This window comes from Wasmannia auropunctata, unplaced genomic scaffold (genome assembly GCF_000956235.1).
Source record: "Wasmannia auropunctata unplaced genomic scaffold, wasmannia.A_1.0 LD335888.1, whole genome shotgun sequence".
NCBI classification, from domain to species: Eukaryota; Metazoa; Arthropoda; class Insecta; order Hymenoptera; family Formicidae; genus Wasmannia; species Wasmannia auropunctata.
This window is the reverse complement of record NW_012027002.1, coordinates 147,131-168,008: the sequence shown is the minus strand read 5'-3', so window position 1 is coordinate 168,008 and position 20,878 is coordinate 147,131. Positions and strand designations below refer to the sequence as shown.

The window sequence follows — 20,878 nt, the reverse complement described above, 5'->3', positions numbered from 1 at the left end:
CCCGTAGTCTAGAATCGCGGAGCACAGCCGTAACTGTAAAAATAATCAACGTGTACTTCGCCCGCTTGGCTACTAAGTGTAATACGCTTCCCGTTTTACGACCCTCTTCTACTGACGTTCTAAGCCGACATCGCGCCAGCTATGGTACATGTATAAGCGCAAGTCTCTCTTGTCATGATCCCTTACATCAACCGAATATACATGTCAGCTCAACTTCTAACAAAAATGTCGGACATGAACCGACTGTCAATGAAACGTACTCGGATTCATTTTCATGGTCCGGATCAAGCTGTCCAGCGAATTACGGTTTCTATCGACGACGTACATTTTTCAAGAAAATTCGAACAATTCGAAAGAACACATAAAATTTAAGTATAAAATCTTGGAGATGAAAAGCGGATCATATAACCGTTTTACATCCAGTACAAAACGTATCGAAAGACTCCAATCAGAACGAGATTCTGCTCACGAAAGCGCATGCAGAATGCAAGGATACTTTTCGGGACTTATCTTCTACGCTGTAAAAGCGAAGTGTTAAATCCGTTTACACGGAGAATCTATTCAGGTATTTATTTAAAACGCTCTGTCCATGTTCTTCTTGAGGGATTGGCCTGGGACCGAAGCATTTTTCGACTACCAACGAGGTAGTTTGCTATTCTGGAAGGAAGCGAATGGCAATGCATGCTGGGAATAGTACGCGGCAGCTGCATAGAAGTATATATCACACTCTTTGAAAAAGAAGCTTCTGAATTCTATCAGTCTCAAGGGTTTTTCAGTTTAGACAGGGATAAGATACAGACGAAATATTTATTCCCGAAACTTTTGAAGGACATACGAAAACTATTTGCTTTTAATTAAACACTAACACAAAAAATACAAGGTATTAAAAAATAAAAGATAAACCTTTGTAAAATGGATGACTTGATCGTTAGAATTCTTTTAAAATATCAAAGGATTCTCTAGAGAACTCATTGAGAAAGCCAATTCTATAAATTAGTCGAGATTTTAGAAATGGTGGCTAACTTTACAAAGGGTTGCTAACTTCACAAAGATAAAGAATAGTTTATTAAGAGATAAATGGGAACATTACAGTAAAAAATGTTAGAACAAAATGAGATTGAAATAATATGCCATGATGATAATGGAAAAATCAGTGAGACAAAAGAATGAAAAAGAGGATAAAAAGCAAAACGGTATAAATGTAATACCCTTCTGCCGTTAAAATACAGATGCGAAAAAATTGCGAAATAAAATAGTGTAATTCTATTAAAGAGAATTTGCATAATGTAATGCTCTAAATAATGACGTGCGTAAATATTACAATTGCCAGATTACGCTCGCAGACGATCAAATGTCGATCGCTCTCGCGCGAGTATAGAATAGACGTTTTCTGCGCGAATATGTGGCCCAAGAGCGTTACTTCTGTCGAGTCTGCAACACCGAGGGGAATATTGTCGCTGTCAGCGAATATGTTTTATAGCAACGTCGTAGGATGCGACTATAGGCGTCGAGATGGATCGAGAAGAGAGAGAAAGGCAGGGAAGGGAAGAGGAAGCTGTATACTAGGTGGGTATTGGATTTGTAATAGGGGTCACGGAGCTATAGGCGCTCTTTCTCCGATTTCAACTCCATCCTCCCCGAAATATCGCATATCTCCCATTCCCAAACCACGAACCACTTTTTCTCCACGTATAAGACGGTCGCGCATCGGCGCGGACTACCGGTTCGATTGAATGCATTATTCGCGCGATGGAGTAAAGAACTATCGAATTGTATCACTCGCATTTTCATCCCTTGTGCCTCGTTATTCCTCAAGGACCTTTACATCGCGAATAAAGACCGCGACGAAGGAAAGAACTAACGAAGGAATCGAAAATTCATCCCATTAAATCGTGCAATTATCCATGGTTCAATAGGATATCGTACGGTGTACGAGTACTAAAACGAATAGGAATTTCTGTAATCAATCGAATCGCCAGTTATTATTGATAATATTCAATCGAATTTGCGTGGATTGTCTACGATTTGTTTCCGGCATTTATTCAACGATACTGACCGCGTAGCGAACACAATTGAACTCAATTATAACGTGTACAGTGCCCTGACTGCGCTCGTAAAACAGAATGGCCTCGGCTGAAACGTCATGTCGGATATATTGAATTGTACAGAATTATGAGAGGGCGTAGTTTCTCGAAAGCGATTAATCCTCATTGGCCGAAATACACGCAATACATACCTTCGACAATTAATATAGCGGACACAGCCGGATTCTTGCCACGATACGAACGTTATAAAAGATCTACTGTATCAGGAATTAAAAAAAAATCGATAGATGAATAATCTCTTTCACTCATCTTCACGATAATTTTCAGATTATCTTCCCTTCAATCGCGAAGTTGTAAGAAAGGAGAGAAGACGAACAGTCAAAGATAAAAGCTTTACACAGCCGTACCATCGATATTTTTTTCTCGGATATCCCGAAATGAACAGCGGAAGCCATAAGGATGATTAGCTCGATTTTAACGGTAGCAAAGAGGGGTTGCTACACCCGCAGGAAGCACCTACACACGTAGCATCTCCAAAGACGTCCGGTATTTCGATTAGTCCGATCCTTCAACGAAGCAGACAGGATGATAGCGCGATCGCAAAAATTCTCCCCATCCCCCCATTCCCTCCCGCCGCCCACGCCGGTATTGTCGGATCGACTTGTCGGAATTTCGCGCACGTGCCGAACGCGAAAGTCTGCCTTTCTTGTCTGGTACATACGTACGTGATCGTTGAAATTTTATTTCTTCGCGTAAAGTACGTTCGACGATGCAACACGGGAAAAAAAGTTTCCTTTCGAAAACTTCGGCGAGAGAATGAAATAAGATCGCAGCATCATCGGCAGTTAGCTGTAGAAAAAAAGTTACACATAAATCGCGATTAAGAAGAATGACGCATCAATTACGGCTTTGTAATTTTCGTCGCTTTTTTATAGAAAGAACCTTCCATGAAAATAAGCTAAATAATAAAACTCGTTAAAAGCATCGTGTTTCAACAACATAACTACGAAATAATTTTTTATCAAGAAATTTCTTATCGCCTTTAAAAAGAGCAATTATGCAAATGTCGGCTGTAAATGTGGAATGAGAGGGTAGCTGAGAAGAAACAGACATGAACCGTAATTTTGCGAGCGCTAATGCAAGCATATTTTCACGAGTCTTATGCCCCTGGCCTGATGAAATATATGAACGGTATTTCACGACGGTCGCAATACACCCTGGCACCGCGTAAAAACATCGTTGATTTACATTTACTGTTAATTTATACCATTTTGTGCGGTGATTATGAAAATGAGAAGGCTATTGCCTAACTTTCTTAATTACTTCTCTAAACTGTTGGCGGGCGCTGTAAGAAAAAGCTTTTGCAATAATTTAATGTAATTACTTATATGCACTTTTCTAACAAACTCTTCCAACAAATTTCTACGTCTTTGAGTATTTATGACAAAAGGCTACTTTACATTAAAAAATTGTATGTTTCTAAATTAACAAGATGAATGAAAAGTTTTACAAGTAGGAAATTTTTTTAGCGTTCCAGAATAATTTTGAGAAAAATGTAAAAAAAAAGCAAAAAAAAGAGTTCGTCAATAAATGCCGAGCACGTAAATGTTGTTTATCGCAGAAAACGTTTCTAGTTGTCTTCAGGTTTCGAATTGTTTCGAAGGGAAATAGGGATCCGCAGTGTTATACCCCATTGCTGGAGCACCAAATATACACAGCGCGTCTTGATTATGCGCAACACGTATTCTCAAACACAATCCCGCGACACTCGTAACGCAGGTGGAATTCGAGGCTTCCTCGAGGCAGATAACTGAATTAATTAAGTCTCCTGCAAATGAGGAGATACCCGTGTAACAAAGGTGAATTAACGCTAATTCACATTCGCATATCCGGCACTCGTGCGCAAATATCGCATAGGTATCAAAAAACAATGAGAAATAGTACGACGTATTGTGAAAACAAAATACATATGTTATACTCTACTTCGCGCGATATATCTAAACAATGAAACTGAATATAAAACAAAAGGAAAAACAAATCAAATGTAGCACGATCGCGGATGTGAAGATGAGTAAATGTGGTTCTACGTCAATGCTTGAAACATTTGCAATATCAATAAACATCCACACGGTTGACCGTTTAACACGAGGAAGATTCACAAGCATCTCCGATGCCATCAATAATAAAATACAGCTGTGTGCGGTTTATACCCGCCAGCCCTTCCTGCCAGACACGGTGCTCTCAAATATCGAGGCAAGAAGGGTAATATATATGCCGATATATCCTGATTGGAATCTCCCTCCTTCTTCAACACCACTCACTTTTTTCCTTTTACCCTTCGCAACCCTTCTGCTCGCTTTCTTTCTGTTTTTCTTTACCCTTGTTATGTCTCCTTCGCGCCTCGACTCAAATTTATTTTCTTTATTCTGAGTACACCGCGTTTCCACGGTGCCATTGCATATTCAACTTTATGAAAAATGCTTTCACGAAAAGGAAGAAAGATAAATATTTATCTCTTTAATGTACGACCATTGAATTATATTATTGAATTATAAACTTGCAAATAAAATATATGTATACTCAATTAAAAGACTGCTCCATTCTGTTTTCATTTCCTTTCATATTTTTTTCTTGTTCTTTCTTTTACTTTGTAAATTTAATAATTCTAAAATAACATAAAGTTTCAGACTAAAAAAATTTTGAGAAAGATTTAAAAAAATCTCTTCGTAAAATATAGGTATCTATAGAAAAAAGCGAGCGCTTCAGATTTATCGAAATAGAAAACTTAACTCGCTATAGATTAAACAAATTTAACCATCGTGCTATTGAGTTACATGCTCAGAAAAGAGTTGCACATCGTCGGAAACGAGAGAAGAAAAACGAAGCAAAATGTTGGAAGGGAGAGGAAAAAGGGTTGTAGCAGGAGGTGTTCGTTTACGCAGTTTCAGACCGGCATAAATCATTGGAGGGCGGAATACCACAAATATATCATGTTCAGACAGTTCAAGAATAAAATAAACAACCCCCACCCATTTTCCTTTATCCTCCCTTGCGGCCCACCACCGAAACCTCCGCCTACGGTTATATTTCACGAGATTTCATTCCAGTACAATCTCCTACAATAAACCCGCGGTTTTCTCTAAGTCGTTGATTTACTTCGCGACTGTATAAACAGAAATATTGTTTGAGCTATATGTATTCGAAGTTGACTCTATGCAATTTCTCTGACCGTAATTATTAATAAAATATTAATATATCGTTTATACATTTAAAATGCTTGCTATTATGGATACATAATGTAATAAAAATACTTTTAATAAGAAAATAGAAACACTATCTTTTTCATCGTAGTTTCTTCAACGATATCAAATGATTTATGGTTTTATTATAAATAATTACTATTAAATATTATAATTATCTAAATATTACGTAAACTTATTTAAGTAAAATAAGATTATTATTTGCATAATCTTATAATTATAATTTTTTTATCGCACATCTAAAATATGTTTGATACAGTCGTGGTTTTCAATTCTTATAATGTATAATAAACGTTTAATAAGGAACATAACATTCTGAAAACGAATGCTAGAGAATATTGATACCATAAAATAATAAGTTGCATGTACTTACCTGTAGACTCGGATGGCAGCCTAATTCCAACAATGTTCGCACAACACCAGCGTGTCCTTTATTAACCGCGATATGAAGAGCTGTCTGACGTCTTTTATTTCGAGCATTCAGATCGGCCCCGGCACCAGCGAGAAGCGCCATAACACCTGGCTCATCTCCAAAAGCAGCATGATGTACGGCTCTATCACCGTCTTTGTCCTTTTTTTTCAAAAATACGATATAAGTAAATGCAATCCAATATACATCATTTTTATTTGACTTACTAAAATATACTTACTTCCATTTCTACATCTGCGCTAAAACGGAGAAGTATTTTGATAACTTCTAAGTGACCGTTTTGACTCGCAGCTTGCAAAGCAGTGTGACCGGCGAATACGCCATTAACATCGGCTTCCGGCCGTTTTAAGCATTCCTCGCATTTAGCGGCGTCGCCATTCGCTGCAGTTTTTACCAATTCTTCATTTACATCGCCAGAAACATGTGTTTCAAATAATTTCTTTAATAACGCTGATAATCGTTCTGTAAAATAAAGCAATGCATAGATAACAGCACATATTAAACTGTATAACTAGACTGTAACTGTGTAACTAGACTAAGTTACACTAACTGTGTAACTAGAAATGTATACTTTATGAAATAGCTAACTAGTTTAATTTATTATACACTTACCACCGCTACTATTTCCAGGGACACTTCCGTCGCTACTAGCAACTTTTGTGACAGCTTGAGGATTATATGTCCACGATGTGCTACAGACTTCCACCTTTAAGTCTCCATCATGATATATTTGTTGTACTCTACCTATCTTCCCCAAGGTCTAAAAAAATCATTCAGAATTAAGCATGAGATATAAAAATAAATAAAATATATTGAATTCGCCAGTTTCATTATTCTAAAATACGTACTGGAGCCATCGCCTCAGCCCATTCTCCATGACCACGCTGGAGTAATTTAATTTTTTCTATATCATGGCATATTTGAACTAAATCTCCAACAGCAAATGTCTGATTGTCGGAACTTGAACTTGTAACGGGGACTGGTATCTGGACTTTAGTAAGTACAGCAGGATTGAAAGTCCATCGATTACCGCTTGGATATGAGACAACAATGTCGTGATCTTCATCGATACCGACGACCGTTCCTGTAGTACCGAGGCACTCGAACATACCGTCCGTCCAACCTCCATGGCCGTGTTGTAGCGATTGTACAATTTCTAATTCCAAATCGACATTAACCTGTAAATATAAAGAAATAATTAGTTTTTTACATGTCTCTGTGCGTAATAGACACATCGTAAATCACAAATAAACTATTTACCTGATCACCAATTTGCAGACCGTGAGGTCCTGTTCGACCTGGACCCTGTTCACCCAGTAATGGCAAATGATCTCTATATACCGTTTGTCCTTTTGCATCATTAACCACTTTTAAATCAGCCTAGATATAAAAAATACATATATTATAACATATATATTAAATTGTTGTTAACGTAAAGTAACTAATATTATTATATTAATCGTTATATACTTATATTAATTGCTACGATACCAACCATTCCTTCAAAACCGACTCTATACAAATTCTTAGCACCATTATCCCAAATGACATAAGCCGCTGAACGTGGACTAGCTGCAGACCAATCTTGTATCTCATTTACTTTTCCTCGACGACCGTTTCCGCCATCCTGATCTTCCCATTGCCAGTCTACGCCTCGTACGACTCTTGCGCCAGGGAATATACCACGAATTGCAATCTATATTAAAATATCAATTAATAAAACACAATACAACAAAGTTATTGTCAAGTAATAAAAATGAGAATCATTGTTATATTATTCATACCTTTTTGCTTTTCCTACGAGGCTCCAGCAGAACTCTTTCGCTTCCTGGTGTAGCAATACGAAAAAATCTATGTCGTAGATGATGTTTATCTCCATGATAGCAAATGGAACAAAGATCGTAGTTGCCACATTCAGCACATTTCCATCTAATTCCAAAGATAGGTTGCTGGCGACAAGTATCGCACATTGTGCCATCGTGTTTCACTCCCGTTGGCGCAGAATCCAGTATACGTAGATCGAAGGCACCAGAACATCGATAATTAGCTGCTGTGCCATTATCCCAGACAACCACAACCTCTTCTGGCGATTCGAAATTTCTTACAGTACCCACATGACCTTCTCCACCATCCTTAAATACGAAATTGAAAAATGGTAATTAAAATATCCTTTAAATCTATGTTGTTAATGGAAGGAGGTTTCCTAACAATATGGCTATGCTTGCTAGTAAAATATATACATGATTCAAAATGAAGATGTTGCTTCTATTATTGTACAATTATCTATCCATTAAAAATCACATATATTTTATGTATAATATTGTAAAATTTAAAGGTAATTTAAATAAGTATGTAACAAATCTGTCATTCAATTAAATATAAAATGTTACATGAAATAAACAATATCGGAGTAACCTTACAGCGAATTAAATTAGTCATTTACGAATGTAATTTTTTTGAAAAAATTTTTGGACCATCATCGCGGGAAATGGAGAGAGCGAGAGCATTTAATGCCATTAATTCCGTGGGAGGAGAGTATCGCGTTGTCTCGAAAAAATCGCGTTTAATGCAGTTAACCTCTCGTTCTAACCTGTTTTCCCCATTTCCATTCCGGTCCACGAATCACTCTGGCGCCGACACCTTCCATCATAAAACGCGTCGTACGAGTACCCGTACTCGCACCGGCCTCCATCGCTCGTTGACAATAATTCCTTCGCGTATCTCGTTCGAAAATTACGGAGCACGATACCTATTCCTAGCACGAACACCGAAAGAAAATACCACTTTGACAATGCGTCAAAACACGCATTGCCAACACGCGTCCGTCTAGGAACATAACCCTTCACCCGGCGTTCGCAATACCGTATTGGAAGGTTTTTATAATTGCGCGTTTTATTGTTGCGTTTATTTTACAGAAGTATATGTTTATATTTTTGTTTCATTGTCTCTTGTGCAATTCGTATGAAATAGTGCGGTATATCCATTCATATACTTATATTTTCGTGCAAAATTACTCACGTAGCCAGCACTGCCAGCCCGTTTCACAGAATTTGTTTCCTGATGTTGGCAGCCCTAAACCTGGTTCGACGAAAGAAATATTCAAATGAAACGACTGAATGCACAGGGTTCGAATTTTTTACACAATTTTTCAAAATGGCAATTTATATTCTTCATCGCGCAAAGTTAATAAAATTTAAAAAATATACTTTTTGTATTTCTTGATTTTCCGATATAACCTAACGCAAAATAAAAATAATAATTATGTTTCATGTCACATATTTTTATGTCATGAATAATATATTCAATTTCGCGTTTAATAACTGACTAGTACTACAAATAAATGATCTAATTAAATAAAAATAATAAAATATTGTTATTATTTTCTATCAAATTAAAATTTTTTTACTGACATTTAAACGAGATTGGCAAATTTGCAGTACGATAAAGAACGAGGTGTACAGAGACACACAAATTGACATACAAAATCTTTTATTCATATAAAAGGACACTTTATACTAGCACGTACTGTCAAACCTAGCCTACTTCCGTATAGTCGGCTCCATCGGGACTCCTTCTCTCCTCTCTCTTCTTCTCTCCCGGCTCGCTCTCGTTTATCCCGTTTATCACATAGTATAATACGCAGCGAACGATGTCGAGTTATACTCCTCAAGGGCAGCGCGCGACTGCAATTGTATTCGCGTGCAAGGAAGAGGCGTCGGGAAATCCATCGCGAGGCTCATGTATCCTTCGTCAACCGCGCCACGCGCCATATTGCGCTGCGCGCACCGATGCGCGCGTATACACGTGACCAATTCAAATCCTTCTACCGCTCGCTCTCGGCAATCATGTCGGATGTCATAAGGAAATCTACCAACGTGAATACTTTCAATCAACGCGGAAGGCGAGATGACACGGTGAAATAGATAGGAATTGATCGCTTTAAACGCAAGCATTTCTGCCTACGTATGTCTCGTGGACGCTTGGCTGCTTTGACCGATATTTTTCGACACTAGTCTTACATGCGTTCTACACGTATATCCAGCACGGTATGTATACCTTACTCCATTACAGTTACATGCATAATATCGTACTTATTATCGTACTTAACACTCGACACTTATATTTACCTTCGTTAATTATTACTCGCTATGATTGAAAGGGAAAGAAGGTTGATATCGAGATATATAAATACTAGGTTTGGACTACAATCGCTAGAGAGTATTGGCTTGGGAAGAACTGACTACAACCGCATAAACTTTCAATGAGCCTTGAGCAAATTATTTTACTTTCGCGTTGCTCGCCGTAAAAATGCGCTAGCGTGATAAACTTTTGTCGCGATGGAAGACAAAGTACGAAACCGCGCGCTTTCGTCGATGTTAACTTAGCTAATTGAAAATTATGACACTGATCCTTTTTCTCTTCTTGACCTTCTTGAACGCACATTCGTCTGGTTGCAAAAAGATGCGCAAAAAGTTTCATACAATCGTGATAATTATTTTCACCTACGAATGTTTAAAATTTCCGCTCAACTTTTCCTCGACGAGAATGTCGCAGCGCTGATCGTCCTTGTGTATTGTAACTTCATTATAATCATAAAACACAAAAAACGTTTCATACGTATATCAAAAATTTATTATCGATTATTGCGTGGGAGATTTGTTTCGTTCACGTCTAAGAACAGTGACAGTAATAATATGGCCACTTTGTATATCACGATCGAGTTGTCGTGGAAGCTCCATGAATACATTGGTCTTTCAAGTCGAAAGAGATCCTTAACGTGAAGAAAATGTGAAAACGCTTTCATGATAGTTCTTCGCGAGAAGCTGTTCTCCCGGGGGCAGATACGGGCTTAATTATTAATAAATGAGTAACTAGGATGAACGGGCCGCTGATATCAGGAAGACCGAACGTTGACTCGTCTTCGTTCGATTATTATACAGACAGTATGCGCAGTATTTCGTGCGACAATATATATATAAAACATTCGTTCTATTTATTACACTAAAGAGAGCCCGGAGAGTTCCAGAGTCTCAAAGCGTGACGTTGCTTTCGTTATTAGACGACGATCGTGCGAGTCGAGAGTATCATCACTCTCGAGATAAATAATTGACTTGGAAAGAGATCCCGAAAAGATTTCTATCGTTTTCTCTTTTCGAACGCGATACTTTGAGACTGAAGAACCGGTACGGGCGGTTATCTCTCATCTCGTTCTCTTAACAGCTATACTTTCGTACAAACGTATAGAACATCGTTATCGTTAAGTATTATCATCAGAGGAGGGTACAGTGTATATAAAGAATTATATAAATGTATATATATTTATATTTATATATATATTTATATTTGTATTTATATTTATATATAATGACGCCAGCTCGCCGGAGAAGCAAATTCTCGGATCGGTCCTCCGCGCGAGCCGCTGTTTGAGCTTTGAGATGCGTGTATCTTTCGTTTCTCTGACTTTCTCTTTCTCTTCTTCTTCTTCTTCTTTTCTCTCTCTCTCTCTCTCTCTCTCTCTCTCTTTCTTTTTCTCATTAACATATTACAAGCATTATGCACACACACATACACACACGCACATATACACACTCACACATGCACTGGAACACAATCGTTGGCACTGTATGTATGATGTTGACGGATCGATTAAAAAAGAACGAAAGAAGATGGTTCGATCGAAAGTTCTTCACCTAAAAAAAAGGATCTTCGGATCCTCGCGGCTTAAGAATACTGGAAGCACGGCCGGCTCTAGTTATGCCGATCCATTAATCTCGATTGTGTCCAAGTGCGCGTGAACGTCAGCAAACTTGAGTAATGTGACTCCCGACCATTGGGACACACGTAGCAGCCGAATAAACGATCCAGAACGCTCGATCGCGTAGCAAATGATGACATATATATCGTCGTCGTTTAAGATTGTCGCAGTGATACCGTAAGAGCCGTAAGGATACGCCGGATGTCGTATAATCTCGTTTCTTTCTCATATTTTCCAATTTATGGCGTTACATAGTAGGAGGGATACCGTGGACGTATAGTTTGCGTAGAAAAAACGTTTAAAAAAGCTTCTAACTAGCTAGACGATTTGCGAATCGAGGTACCTCTCATACGATTCTCCTCCGCTGTTTCAGTATCACTGCACGATCTATTCGGCCGGCGCGTTGAATTCTTCGTTTATTTTTTTTTCTTTTTTTATTTCTTGTGCATCATACAAAACGCATTCTTCGCACATTTCTTTTCCTTTTTTCCTTCCGTCACTTACGAGTTGCAATCGCAACTTTGTCTCTCTATTTCCTCCTTATTTTTTTAATACCGACGACGATGACCGTGGCTGCGGACGGCGCTCGTTGCCGAAACGAAAGCAATGCCGCTGATATTCGACACTGACAAAGGCACAGTCATAAGTCTCGTACGTTCAGTAATTTCCTCTCTTTCTTGTCTTTTTAGGGCATGTATAAAATATCCCACGCGAAACAAAACGCGGAATTATCACGAACAAATTTTTTTTCTTCCTTTTTGCCCACATTTTGCTTACATTTTCTACATCCACGCTACTTGGCTTCCTTCTTCGCATATTAGCACCGATAACACGCTTCGATATATAATTAATCTCCTAAGATTCTCCGATCGGTATGTCTCCTCTCTCTTTCTCTCTCTCTCTCTCTCTCTCTCTCTCTCTTTCTCTCCTTTTCTCCTTCGCTCTATTACTCTTTCTCTCTTTTTATTTATATAACATATATAATATTATTAATATAAACGTTTACGTTTTGGCCACTCAGTTCGTGATCGCCGAAGCACATAATTGTCTGTGTTCCGCGCGACGTTTAGATAGTTTAGAATAATTTTAATTCACTTTTATACAACACTGAATTTTTTCCTGTTGTAAACTTCTTCGCCCTTGTATATGCTTTTTTGTAGAGATGAATCCCGCGTTCCAGCTCGGCGGCTCATCTCCTCCTCTTGGCGTCTGTAGTTGCGGCTATCATTTGCCTCAGCATTGGTTCCGGACTGCATACTCGCGGGTCGCAGCTCATGTTGCCATCACTTCCGCAACTAAAATTTTAATAATTCATGGTAACTTCTTTTCTTAGAAATAATACGTGTACAGTTAATGAAAAGGCGACTTATAGAAAAGTTTATAGAAATTATAGAGAAATAGAGAATATAGACGAATATTTTTTTATAAACTTACATGCAACGGAGGCAAGGTCCAGATGCTGATTTAATGACCTCTCCCACTCGATAGGCCTGGCCACGGACCTGGCAGCCGCTACGTCTCGCGGCTCCCTTATAAGCATGCGCGTGGAAGTGCGGTGGTAACGTGGTCGTAGTCGTGGTAGTAGTAGTGGTCAAATTAAGAGCCGTAGCCATTGATACGGGACATTCGTATCTGGGACAGCAGAAACCGCTGATCGGTTCTTCGTGGCAGCCTGGAATAGGCGGTGGACAACTTTGTTGAAGACAGATGATGTCGCTCCTGAAGCAGAAACAGAAGTCGCACGGGTCGTCCCTCGGTATCTGTTGCGCCGAAACGTAAACCTTGCCGCCATATCGGCAGGTGCCCGGTCCACCATAGTCTTCCTCGCCATAATCGTCATCGGGATTCGGATAGCCAGACATGGGGAAGTGAGAATTGTCTTCACCCGATATTCCGGTTTGATCAGGATATTCCGGAATATGAGGAGCCAAAGTGGTCGCTGGTCGTTGTTCGTGGAAGTTATAATCAGTCTCTGGTTTCACAGTAGCTTCCGGGAAATAGTCAATGTGAGTTTGATCTTCGCCTTCTTGCGGATGAATGGGTTCCTCTTCCGGAATCTCTTCCGTAATTTCTCCAGTTGATAATTCCGTGGGTATCGGCTGCGTCTTTATGACAGGTTCCTCGCCTGGCGATTCCTTTATCGGGATCTGAGATTCTGGTTCTTCTGGTACTACTGATCCAACAGTAGCTGTTGCCTCAGGCAATTCAGTTGGTTTCGCATCAGAAACCTTGATTGGACCTTCAACGGTTGCAACAGTTTCTGAAGAAGTTTCTGGTTCTATTTCTGTCTGCTCATCTGTTTTTATCGTAATAGGTGCTTCGGGTGCATGTTCTGTAGTAAACTGGGGTTCTTCAGTTATACCCGGATGACTCTCTTCGGGTATAGTTGAATGAGCCTCCTCACCTTCTTCAGCTTGACCAGGCTGAATTTCACCCTCAGAAGGAAGAGGACTTTCAGGTTGTAATTTAGTTATCGGCGGTTGTTCTTCCTCATGAACGGAAGTTGTCTCAACTGAAGTGGATTCGGTAGAATGTGCTTCCACTTCTTCACCTGCTGCAGAAGCTTCAGTTGATTCCTCTTCAACTACTGGAGTAACTTCTGGAACCACTTCTTCTGATAATATTTCTTTAGTCACTGCACTTTCAATTGCTTTCGTAGTAGTTTCACCTTGTTCAGGCGGCTGTGTTTCCTGTTCTGGTTCAGGCTTTTCCGTTTGAACTGGAACTTCCTCAGGCTTTTCCGTTGAACTTACTTCGAGTTTCGTGACGGATTCTTCCGACTTTTCCGTACTTTCAGCTGTAACGGTTTCTTCTTCGGGTGAAATTTTCTCCACCTCGCTAATCTCGGTGACTGGCTTCGATACTTTTTCTCCGATAGATAACGTTGTCTGATACTCAGGTTCATGGGTACTTTGTTCTTCTTCTGTCTTTACCGGTATAATTGAATGTTCTTCAGGTATCAAATTTGCCACGGTTGTCGCTTCTTCACTCACTGGATGGACTGGTATACTAGTCTCGGTAACTTGACCTTCCTTTTCCGGTATCTGTTCTTTTGGAATAATCGTTGTTTCCATTGGTTCATGAATTTTTACAACTGGTTCAATTTCTTCTTGTTTGATTTGCTCCTCTGTAGTACTAGTAGGTGTCACAGCTTCTTCCGTTTCTTTCTCACCCGCTTCCACTAATTCTCTAACCGTAGTTGATTCTTCTTTACCAGGTTCTTCCGTTATTCCTATTTCAGGTTTCTGTTCTTCTTCACTCTTTTCAGTTGCCTGTTCCTCTTGACTCGTTACTGATGTGACCGCTTCTGTCGAAACGCTACCTTCCGTTATCTTTTCTTCACTGGAACTCGGAGAAGCAACAGTTTGTTCCTCAATAGGATACTCTTCGTATTTCGGAGTTTGCTCTACGACTGGAGCAGTGACGTGTTCTGCAGCTGGAGTTTCAGATTCCGGAATATTGGGCTGTTTAGTTCCCGCTTCGCTCAGACTTGGCTCAGTTTCCTTTATAATCGGTTCAGTGGGTTGCTCGCCTGTTTCTTTTTCTACAGATGTAGATGTTGATATTTCCTCGGTGTATCCTTCAGCAGGTAATTCGGGTGTATGAAATTCAATTTCGGATGTAACTTCTGGATGCTTTTCGACTGAAACTTGCGTACTTTCCGATTCGTGAATCACACTAGTTTCAGTGGACTTCTCGTGTTCTGCTTCTGCTTCAGTAGTTTTATCAATTTTCTCTGGTTCCTCGGTACTAACTGGAGATTCAGTTTCGTGTGGCTTTTCTTCGGGTGATTTTGTGGCTAACGGTTCTTCTTCGTGTTCTATAATTGATGGTTCTGTATGTTTTTCAGCATGTTCTGTAATTTGCTTTTCTGTTGAACTTTCTGTTGTTTCTGGCAATGTTTCTTCATGGGAAACTTCAGGAGTAGATTCTTCGATTAATTTAGTCGTTTCCTCGCTGGACGTTTCTGTTTCAACAGGCAAGACAGCAATAGTAGCATACTCTTCTTCAGGAGTTTGAATTGAAATTTTCGGTTCCGTGCTTTCTTCTGTAGAAATTTCTACAGATTTCATGGTCGTAAATTCCTTTATCGGCACCTCTTCGCTTATTGTATGATCATGTATTAATGTTGTCGATTCAGCAGCAGGTATAATTGGCTCCTGTGTTTCTACTTCGCTTGGAACAATACCAGGCAATTTTGTTTGGGTTTCAGGTTCTTCGGTTTGAGCAGTTAATGTGACTGTCTCGTGTTCTTTTTCCTCTTTATATTTAGTTTCACTTTCGGGTATATGCTCAGTCGTCGACTGTATTTCAGGAACAGAAGTACCCTCATATTCGATTGGTTCGATAGTTTTTTGTTCTTCGGGAATTTCTGGTTTTTCCGTCACAATTTCTTCCGGTTTCGTAGATGTTTCGGGTTCCTCAGAAATTGGCTTTACTTCTTCTGGTTGTTCCTTTTCAATTCCTTCAATTGGTTTAAGCGTAGATTGTTCTTCGATACCTTTTTCCTCATTGGGTATCTCTGGCTCTTTGGTCGGTGTAATAGTTTCTTCAGCTTTACCAGCTGTTATAGTCGTAACTTCTTCTTTTTCAGTAGGTGTTGAAATTTCTTCTACTTCAATAGGACCAGAAGTTTCTTTCTCTTCTGTTACAGTAGGAACTGTAACAATGCTGTGAGATTCCTGTTCCACAGGTACATGCGTGGAAGTAATTACTTCGCTACTAACAGAAGTCTGTTTTTCCCCAGTCTCCTCCTGCGGTTGCTCAGTCGAAATTGTTAATTCTGTTATTCCTTCTTTGCTAACTTTACCTTCGGTAGTTTCTTCTGGCGCAATTGATGACACAGTATGTTCTTCTTCAGGTATTTGACTGGCGGACTCTTGTGATGTCTCAGGTATCTGGCTAATGGTATGTTCTTCGATAGGATATTGCTCGATAGGTTGTCCAACTGTAGTTGGCTGTTCATAATCCGTTTCAACAGGTTTGAGAGTCTGCTGCTTCTCAGTTGCTATTTCTTCAGATGGAGTAACAGGAGGAACAGTGATTTCCACAGGTCGTAACTCCGGTGTACTAATCTCACCAGCTAATGTACTTGATTCTGTTGCAACTTCTGTTGATATTTCTACAGGCGAAACAGTCTTCTGAATTTCTTCTTCCGCTCCAGAAATATGAGGTTCGATTACATGACTATCGGATTCCAATACGTCAGTCGGTGTGGAATCACAAGCATACGTGGGGCAGCAAGAGTTTCCGTTCGTGTAAACTGGCATACAATTTGACTGATGCGGTGGCGGAGCAGGACATTGCATGAGTTCGCATTGTACGATGCTACTGATACAACGACAACTGATCTGACACGCATTTGCCGGTGGAACGGCCGAATTATTACTATAAGATTGTCCTTCAACAAGACAATTACCTTCTCCTGGAATACCTGATGGGCGAGGTGCGATTTCCGATGTACTTTCCCCTTCTATAGAAGTTTCTTCTGGAATGCTTGTTGTATATTGAGGTACTTCCTTTAGCGGTATTCTAGTAGTTACCTCAGGTATTTCTTTTGGAACAACCGTCGAATATTCCTCTTTTTCTTCATGTTTCGGCACCTCTGTCATCGTTTTTTGAATAATTTCTTCTTCTTCAGATTTCGGTGGTTGTTCCGTGATAATCGGTACTTCAGATATTCCAGAAGTAATACTTTCTTCCGTGGATATTACAACTGGACTTTCCGTTTCACCTTTTTCCTTAATTGGTGTTTCTTCCTTTATTGATGGTTGCGTGACTTGTTCTTGTATTTCCGGTTGCTCTGTTTCCAAAGATTCGGTCACAGGTGTAATTTCTTTCTCGATGGAAATTTCGTGCTTCGTAGGCTCTTCAAATCCAGGCAGTTCAGTTGATGCCTCAGAAATTAATACTGATATCGTCGTACCTTCACTTCCTGCAGTTTCGGTTGTCTTACTGATACCATCTTCAATTGGTCCTTTAGAAATTTCAGGAATTATAGAAGATTCCTCACTGATTGCAGGACTGGATGTTTCAGTCTCCTTTCTTTCGTGTATTTCCGGCTGTTCCTCAGTGATTGGTTTCTGAGTTTGTTCCTCCTGTCCGAATAGTTCAGTTGTGACTTTTCCTGGTTGTTCGCTCGATATTTCAGGCTGTTCTGATGTAACAGATTCCGTTGTACCCTCAGTCGGTTTTTCTTCCGGCAAAACAGATTCCAAAGATGGAATATGAGATGTTTCTTCTTCAGGAAGAATTATTGGTTTTTGTGGTTCTTCAATTATTTCCTTCTCTGGTTTCTGCGTTAATTGTTCTTCTGGTTCAATAGGTTCCAGATCTTCTTTGCGATCTGAAGGAATCGAAGGCTGACTTGGTGTATATTCTCCGCTGACGGAAGGCTCAGTCTGCACCTTTTCTGTTTCTACGGTCGTTGTTTCAGTTTCAACTGCAGAAATATCTGTTTGTACACTTTCCGTAGGTGGAGATGCAGAAATCTTTTCGACGTCTTCTTTTTCAATTTCATCTGTTTCCGTAGGATGTTCAATGGGCAATTCTGTTTGTTCGATGCCAGTAATTTCCGTTGGTTTCAATTCTACAGTTTCCTCAAGTGGTTCCTTTTCTGTTATCGTTGTTGTAATTTGTTCTGTACTTTCTGTTGACACGCCTTTCGTACCTTCTGTTTCCTCCGGACCATGAATTTTCGTAACAGCAACTTCTTCCAAAGCTTTCTCTGTAGAATATTGTTCAGGTTGCTCAGTTATTCTTTCTTCGACAGCAGGTACTCGACTTGTAGATTTTTCTTCAGCTTCTATCGTGGTTTGCTCCTCTTTCAAAACAGGTTCTTCGGTTTGTAATTCTTTCTCTTTTTCGCCAATTATGCCAGATGTTGCAGTGGGATGCTCTGTAACACGTTCCTCAACTGGTTTTTCAGTAATTGGTTCTTCTTTTTCAACAGGAATAATTTCAGTTTCTTTCTCTTCAACTTGTGGCACGTGCGTTGATTGCTCAGCAAAGGAAATTACGGTAGTACTATATTCACTTTCCGTTGCATGTTCTTTCTCAAGACCCGAAGGCACTGTCGAATGTTCCGCTGGGATAGATGTGAATGTTTCGGGAGCTATTTCTGGTTCCGTTACGATTGGAGATTGCGTTTCTATTTCCTCTTCCTTCTTTGGTTGCACTTCTTTCTCACCTTTTTCGCTACTGCCTTCTCCAGGAGAACTTTCACCAGATTCTTCAAGTCCTTTTGTAGGTATTTCTTCGCCACTGGGAGACTTTTCCGTTATTTGAATTTCCGTTTGTGGTACTTCGGTTGCTATCTCTTCTGGCACAATCGATTTCTCAGGTACTTCTTCTTCTGGTACTTTCTGAGTAATAGTAGTTGTAGAAGATTCTGTGCTAACCTGAACTTCGGTAACAGCAGGTGTACTTTGCGTTATTGCTTCTTCAGAAACTGTAGTGATTTCAGGTTTACGCTGAGTTGGAAGGTTTATTTCCGTAGCTTCTTCTATCGGCTTCTCGGTTTCTTCCGTCACAATTGGTTTTGCAGTTTCTTCTGACGGAGTTAGCGTGGTCTCTTGTTCTTGCGGGAAATACGTTGTAGGTATTTTCTGCGGAGGTTCAGTCATGAGATTATCGGAGCTAATTTCTGGATGCGTGACACCGTGATAGTCTTCTGTCACATGATACACATTTTCATCTTCTGCTTTCTGTTCTGGGCTTCGTTCGGGAATCGGTATGCCAGTTGGACCTTGAGCTGGAATTTTCGGAGTTGATTCTTCCTCCATATGTGGCCCTTCCGTGTTAATAGGTTCCTCGCTCGTCACTGAACTTTCAGTCAAGCCAGCATCTTCTTTCTTAGCTCCGACAGTAGCTTGTTCCTCAGTTATTGCGTGTTCAGATGTTTCTTCCGGCTGTTTCTTTTCAACCTCGCTTGTCACTGGTTCCTGTCCTTCGGCAGGTTGTTCTGTAGAAGGACCTCTTACGTCAATCGACGGAACATTTTCCGTAACAGCGGTTTCCGTCGCTTCTTCTTTCTCAATAATGATTTGTTCAGTACTGGATATCTCATGAGCGACAGTCACAGTTTCTTCTTCTTTCGGTGATTCCGTTTCCGTTGCTAAGAGTTCATCTGGTATAGTTTCTGGTTTACCTTCATCTGCCTTTGGCTGCTCGCTGACAGATTCAGAAACAGTGCTGGTACCAGGCTCTTCAATTGGCAAAGTTGTCTTTTCAACAATTTCAGTTGAAATCTCTGGTCTTTCCGATGCTTTCGTCACACTAATCTGTCCTTCTTCTGTTGTCTTTTCAATTTCTTCTTGTGTTTGCGTTGATAATTCTTCGTGCGGGCTAGAAGTTTCCTCTTCTTGTATCGGACCTTCAGTCTGAGTTGCTTCACTAACAGAAGGTTCGACCGATTGTCCCTCTTCAGCATGTTCTGTTGTTAACGTCTCCTCTTCGGGTTTCAAGCCTTCCGCGATGGACGAAGTTTCTGGTAATTCAGTGACAGGTGCTTCAGTAACTAAACTTTCTTGAGTTCCTTGTACTGTCGTAGGAGCTTCCGGCTTTGTTGCTTCTATTTCAGAAGGCACTTCCGCCGCTTCTGCTTCCTTCGGTATTATCTCAGCGGGAGAAGTATCGGTAACATGTTCGTGAGAAGGAATGGATTCTTTCTCAACAGTAGTAGTTTCTATTTCTTCTGTCGGTAGTGTTGCGGTCTGTTCTTCAGATGTCTCGGTCGACGAAATGTGTCCCTGAGTAATATGTTCGATAGTTCCTTCAATATTCTTTTCTTCTTCTTCTTCTGGAACCTGCGGTATATTGTTGTCGATACCTGGGAACATTTCTTCCTGAGGATGTTCGCCCTTCACTTGCTGATCTTCCTGGTCAATCAGCATGGGGGATTCGGTTATTTGATCATGTGGTACTTGTTCCGGAAACTGTTGTTCACCTTCACCTTGTACCGTTGTGACTTCTTCTTCTGTAATAAGCATACACAAGTGTATTCTTAAAAGCGTACTGTTTATTGATTAATAACGTTTCTTAGATCGTTGAGTTACGTAATACATTGTAACTATTAGTTATTACGTGAAATTACTTACCACACTGGTATGTGGTCGGACAACATTCTCCTTCCGGTGGCGGTAAGGCCGTGCAATTCTTTCCATGCGCTTGCATCGGCGTTCCACAATTTTGCACCGCGCAAGCGATCTCGCCTCGGAAGCAATAGCAATGCTGGCAAGGTTGAGTGGAGTAAATCAGATCACCATCTTCGTAGACTTTACCCTCGTAATAACATTGAGGTAATACGCCAGGAGGTAGCGTTGTGGTCATGATGAGACCGGGAGTTGGACCAACCGTGGTGCTAGGTTCCTCATCGTATTCTATACAA

General features: G+C 40.0%; 2 protein-coding genes across 2 annotated transcripts in view; both read right to left on the bottom strand.

The window, feature by feature from the left end:
* The window catches only part of LOC105455594 (E3 ubiquitin-protein ligase MIB1), a 374,218-nt gene extending 365,544 nt beyond the window's left edge, over positions 1–8,674 (bottom strand). Inside the window, exons 1-8 of the mRNA XM_011699027.1 lie at positions 8,326–8,674; positions 7,520–7,867; positions 7,231–7,431; positions 6,996–7,115; positions 6,584–6,913; positions 6,348–6,495; positions 5,956–6,197; positions 5,679–5,876 (exon numbers count right to left, since the gene is read on the bottom strand). Coding sequence (XP_011697329.1) covers positions 5,679–5,876; positions 5,956–6,197; positions 6,348–6,495; positions 6,584–6,913; positions 6,996–7,115; positions 7,231–7,431; positions 7,520–7,867; positions 8,326–8,427 — 1,689 coding nt within the window. The 5' untranslated portion in view covers positions 8,428–8,674. The remainder of the gene's footprint in view (positions 1–5,678; positions 5,877–5,955; positions 6,198–6,347; positions 6,496–6,583; positions 6,914–6,995; positions 7,116–7,230; positions 7,432–7,519; positions 7,868–8,325) is intronic.
* A 3,654-nt stretch (positions 8,675–12,328) lies between these two features.
* Positions 12,329–20,878, bottom strand: part of LOC105455592 (titin) — a 37,941-nt gene continuing 29,391 nt past the window's right edge. The window contains exons 5-7 of the mRNA XM_011699025.1: positions 20,589–20,870; positions 12,925–20,467; positions 12,329–12,785 (exon numbers count right to left, since the gene is read on the bottom strand). Coding sequence (XP_011697327.1) covers positions 12,680–12,785; positions 12,925–20,467; positions 20,589–20,870 — 7,931 coding nt within the window. The 3' untranslated portion in view covers positions 12,329–12,679. The remainder of the gene's footprint in view (positions 12,786–12,924; positions 20,468–20,588; positions 20,871–20,878) is intronic.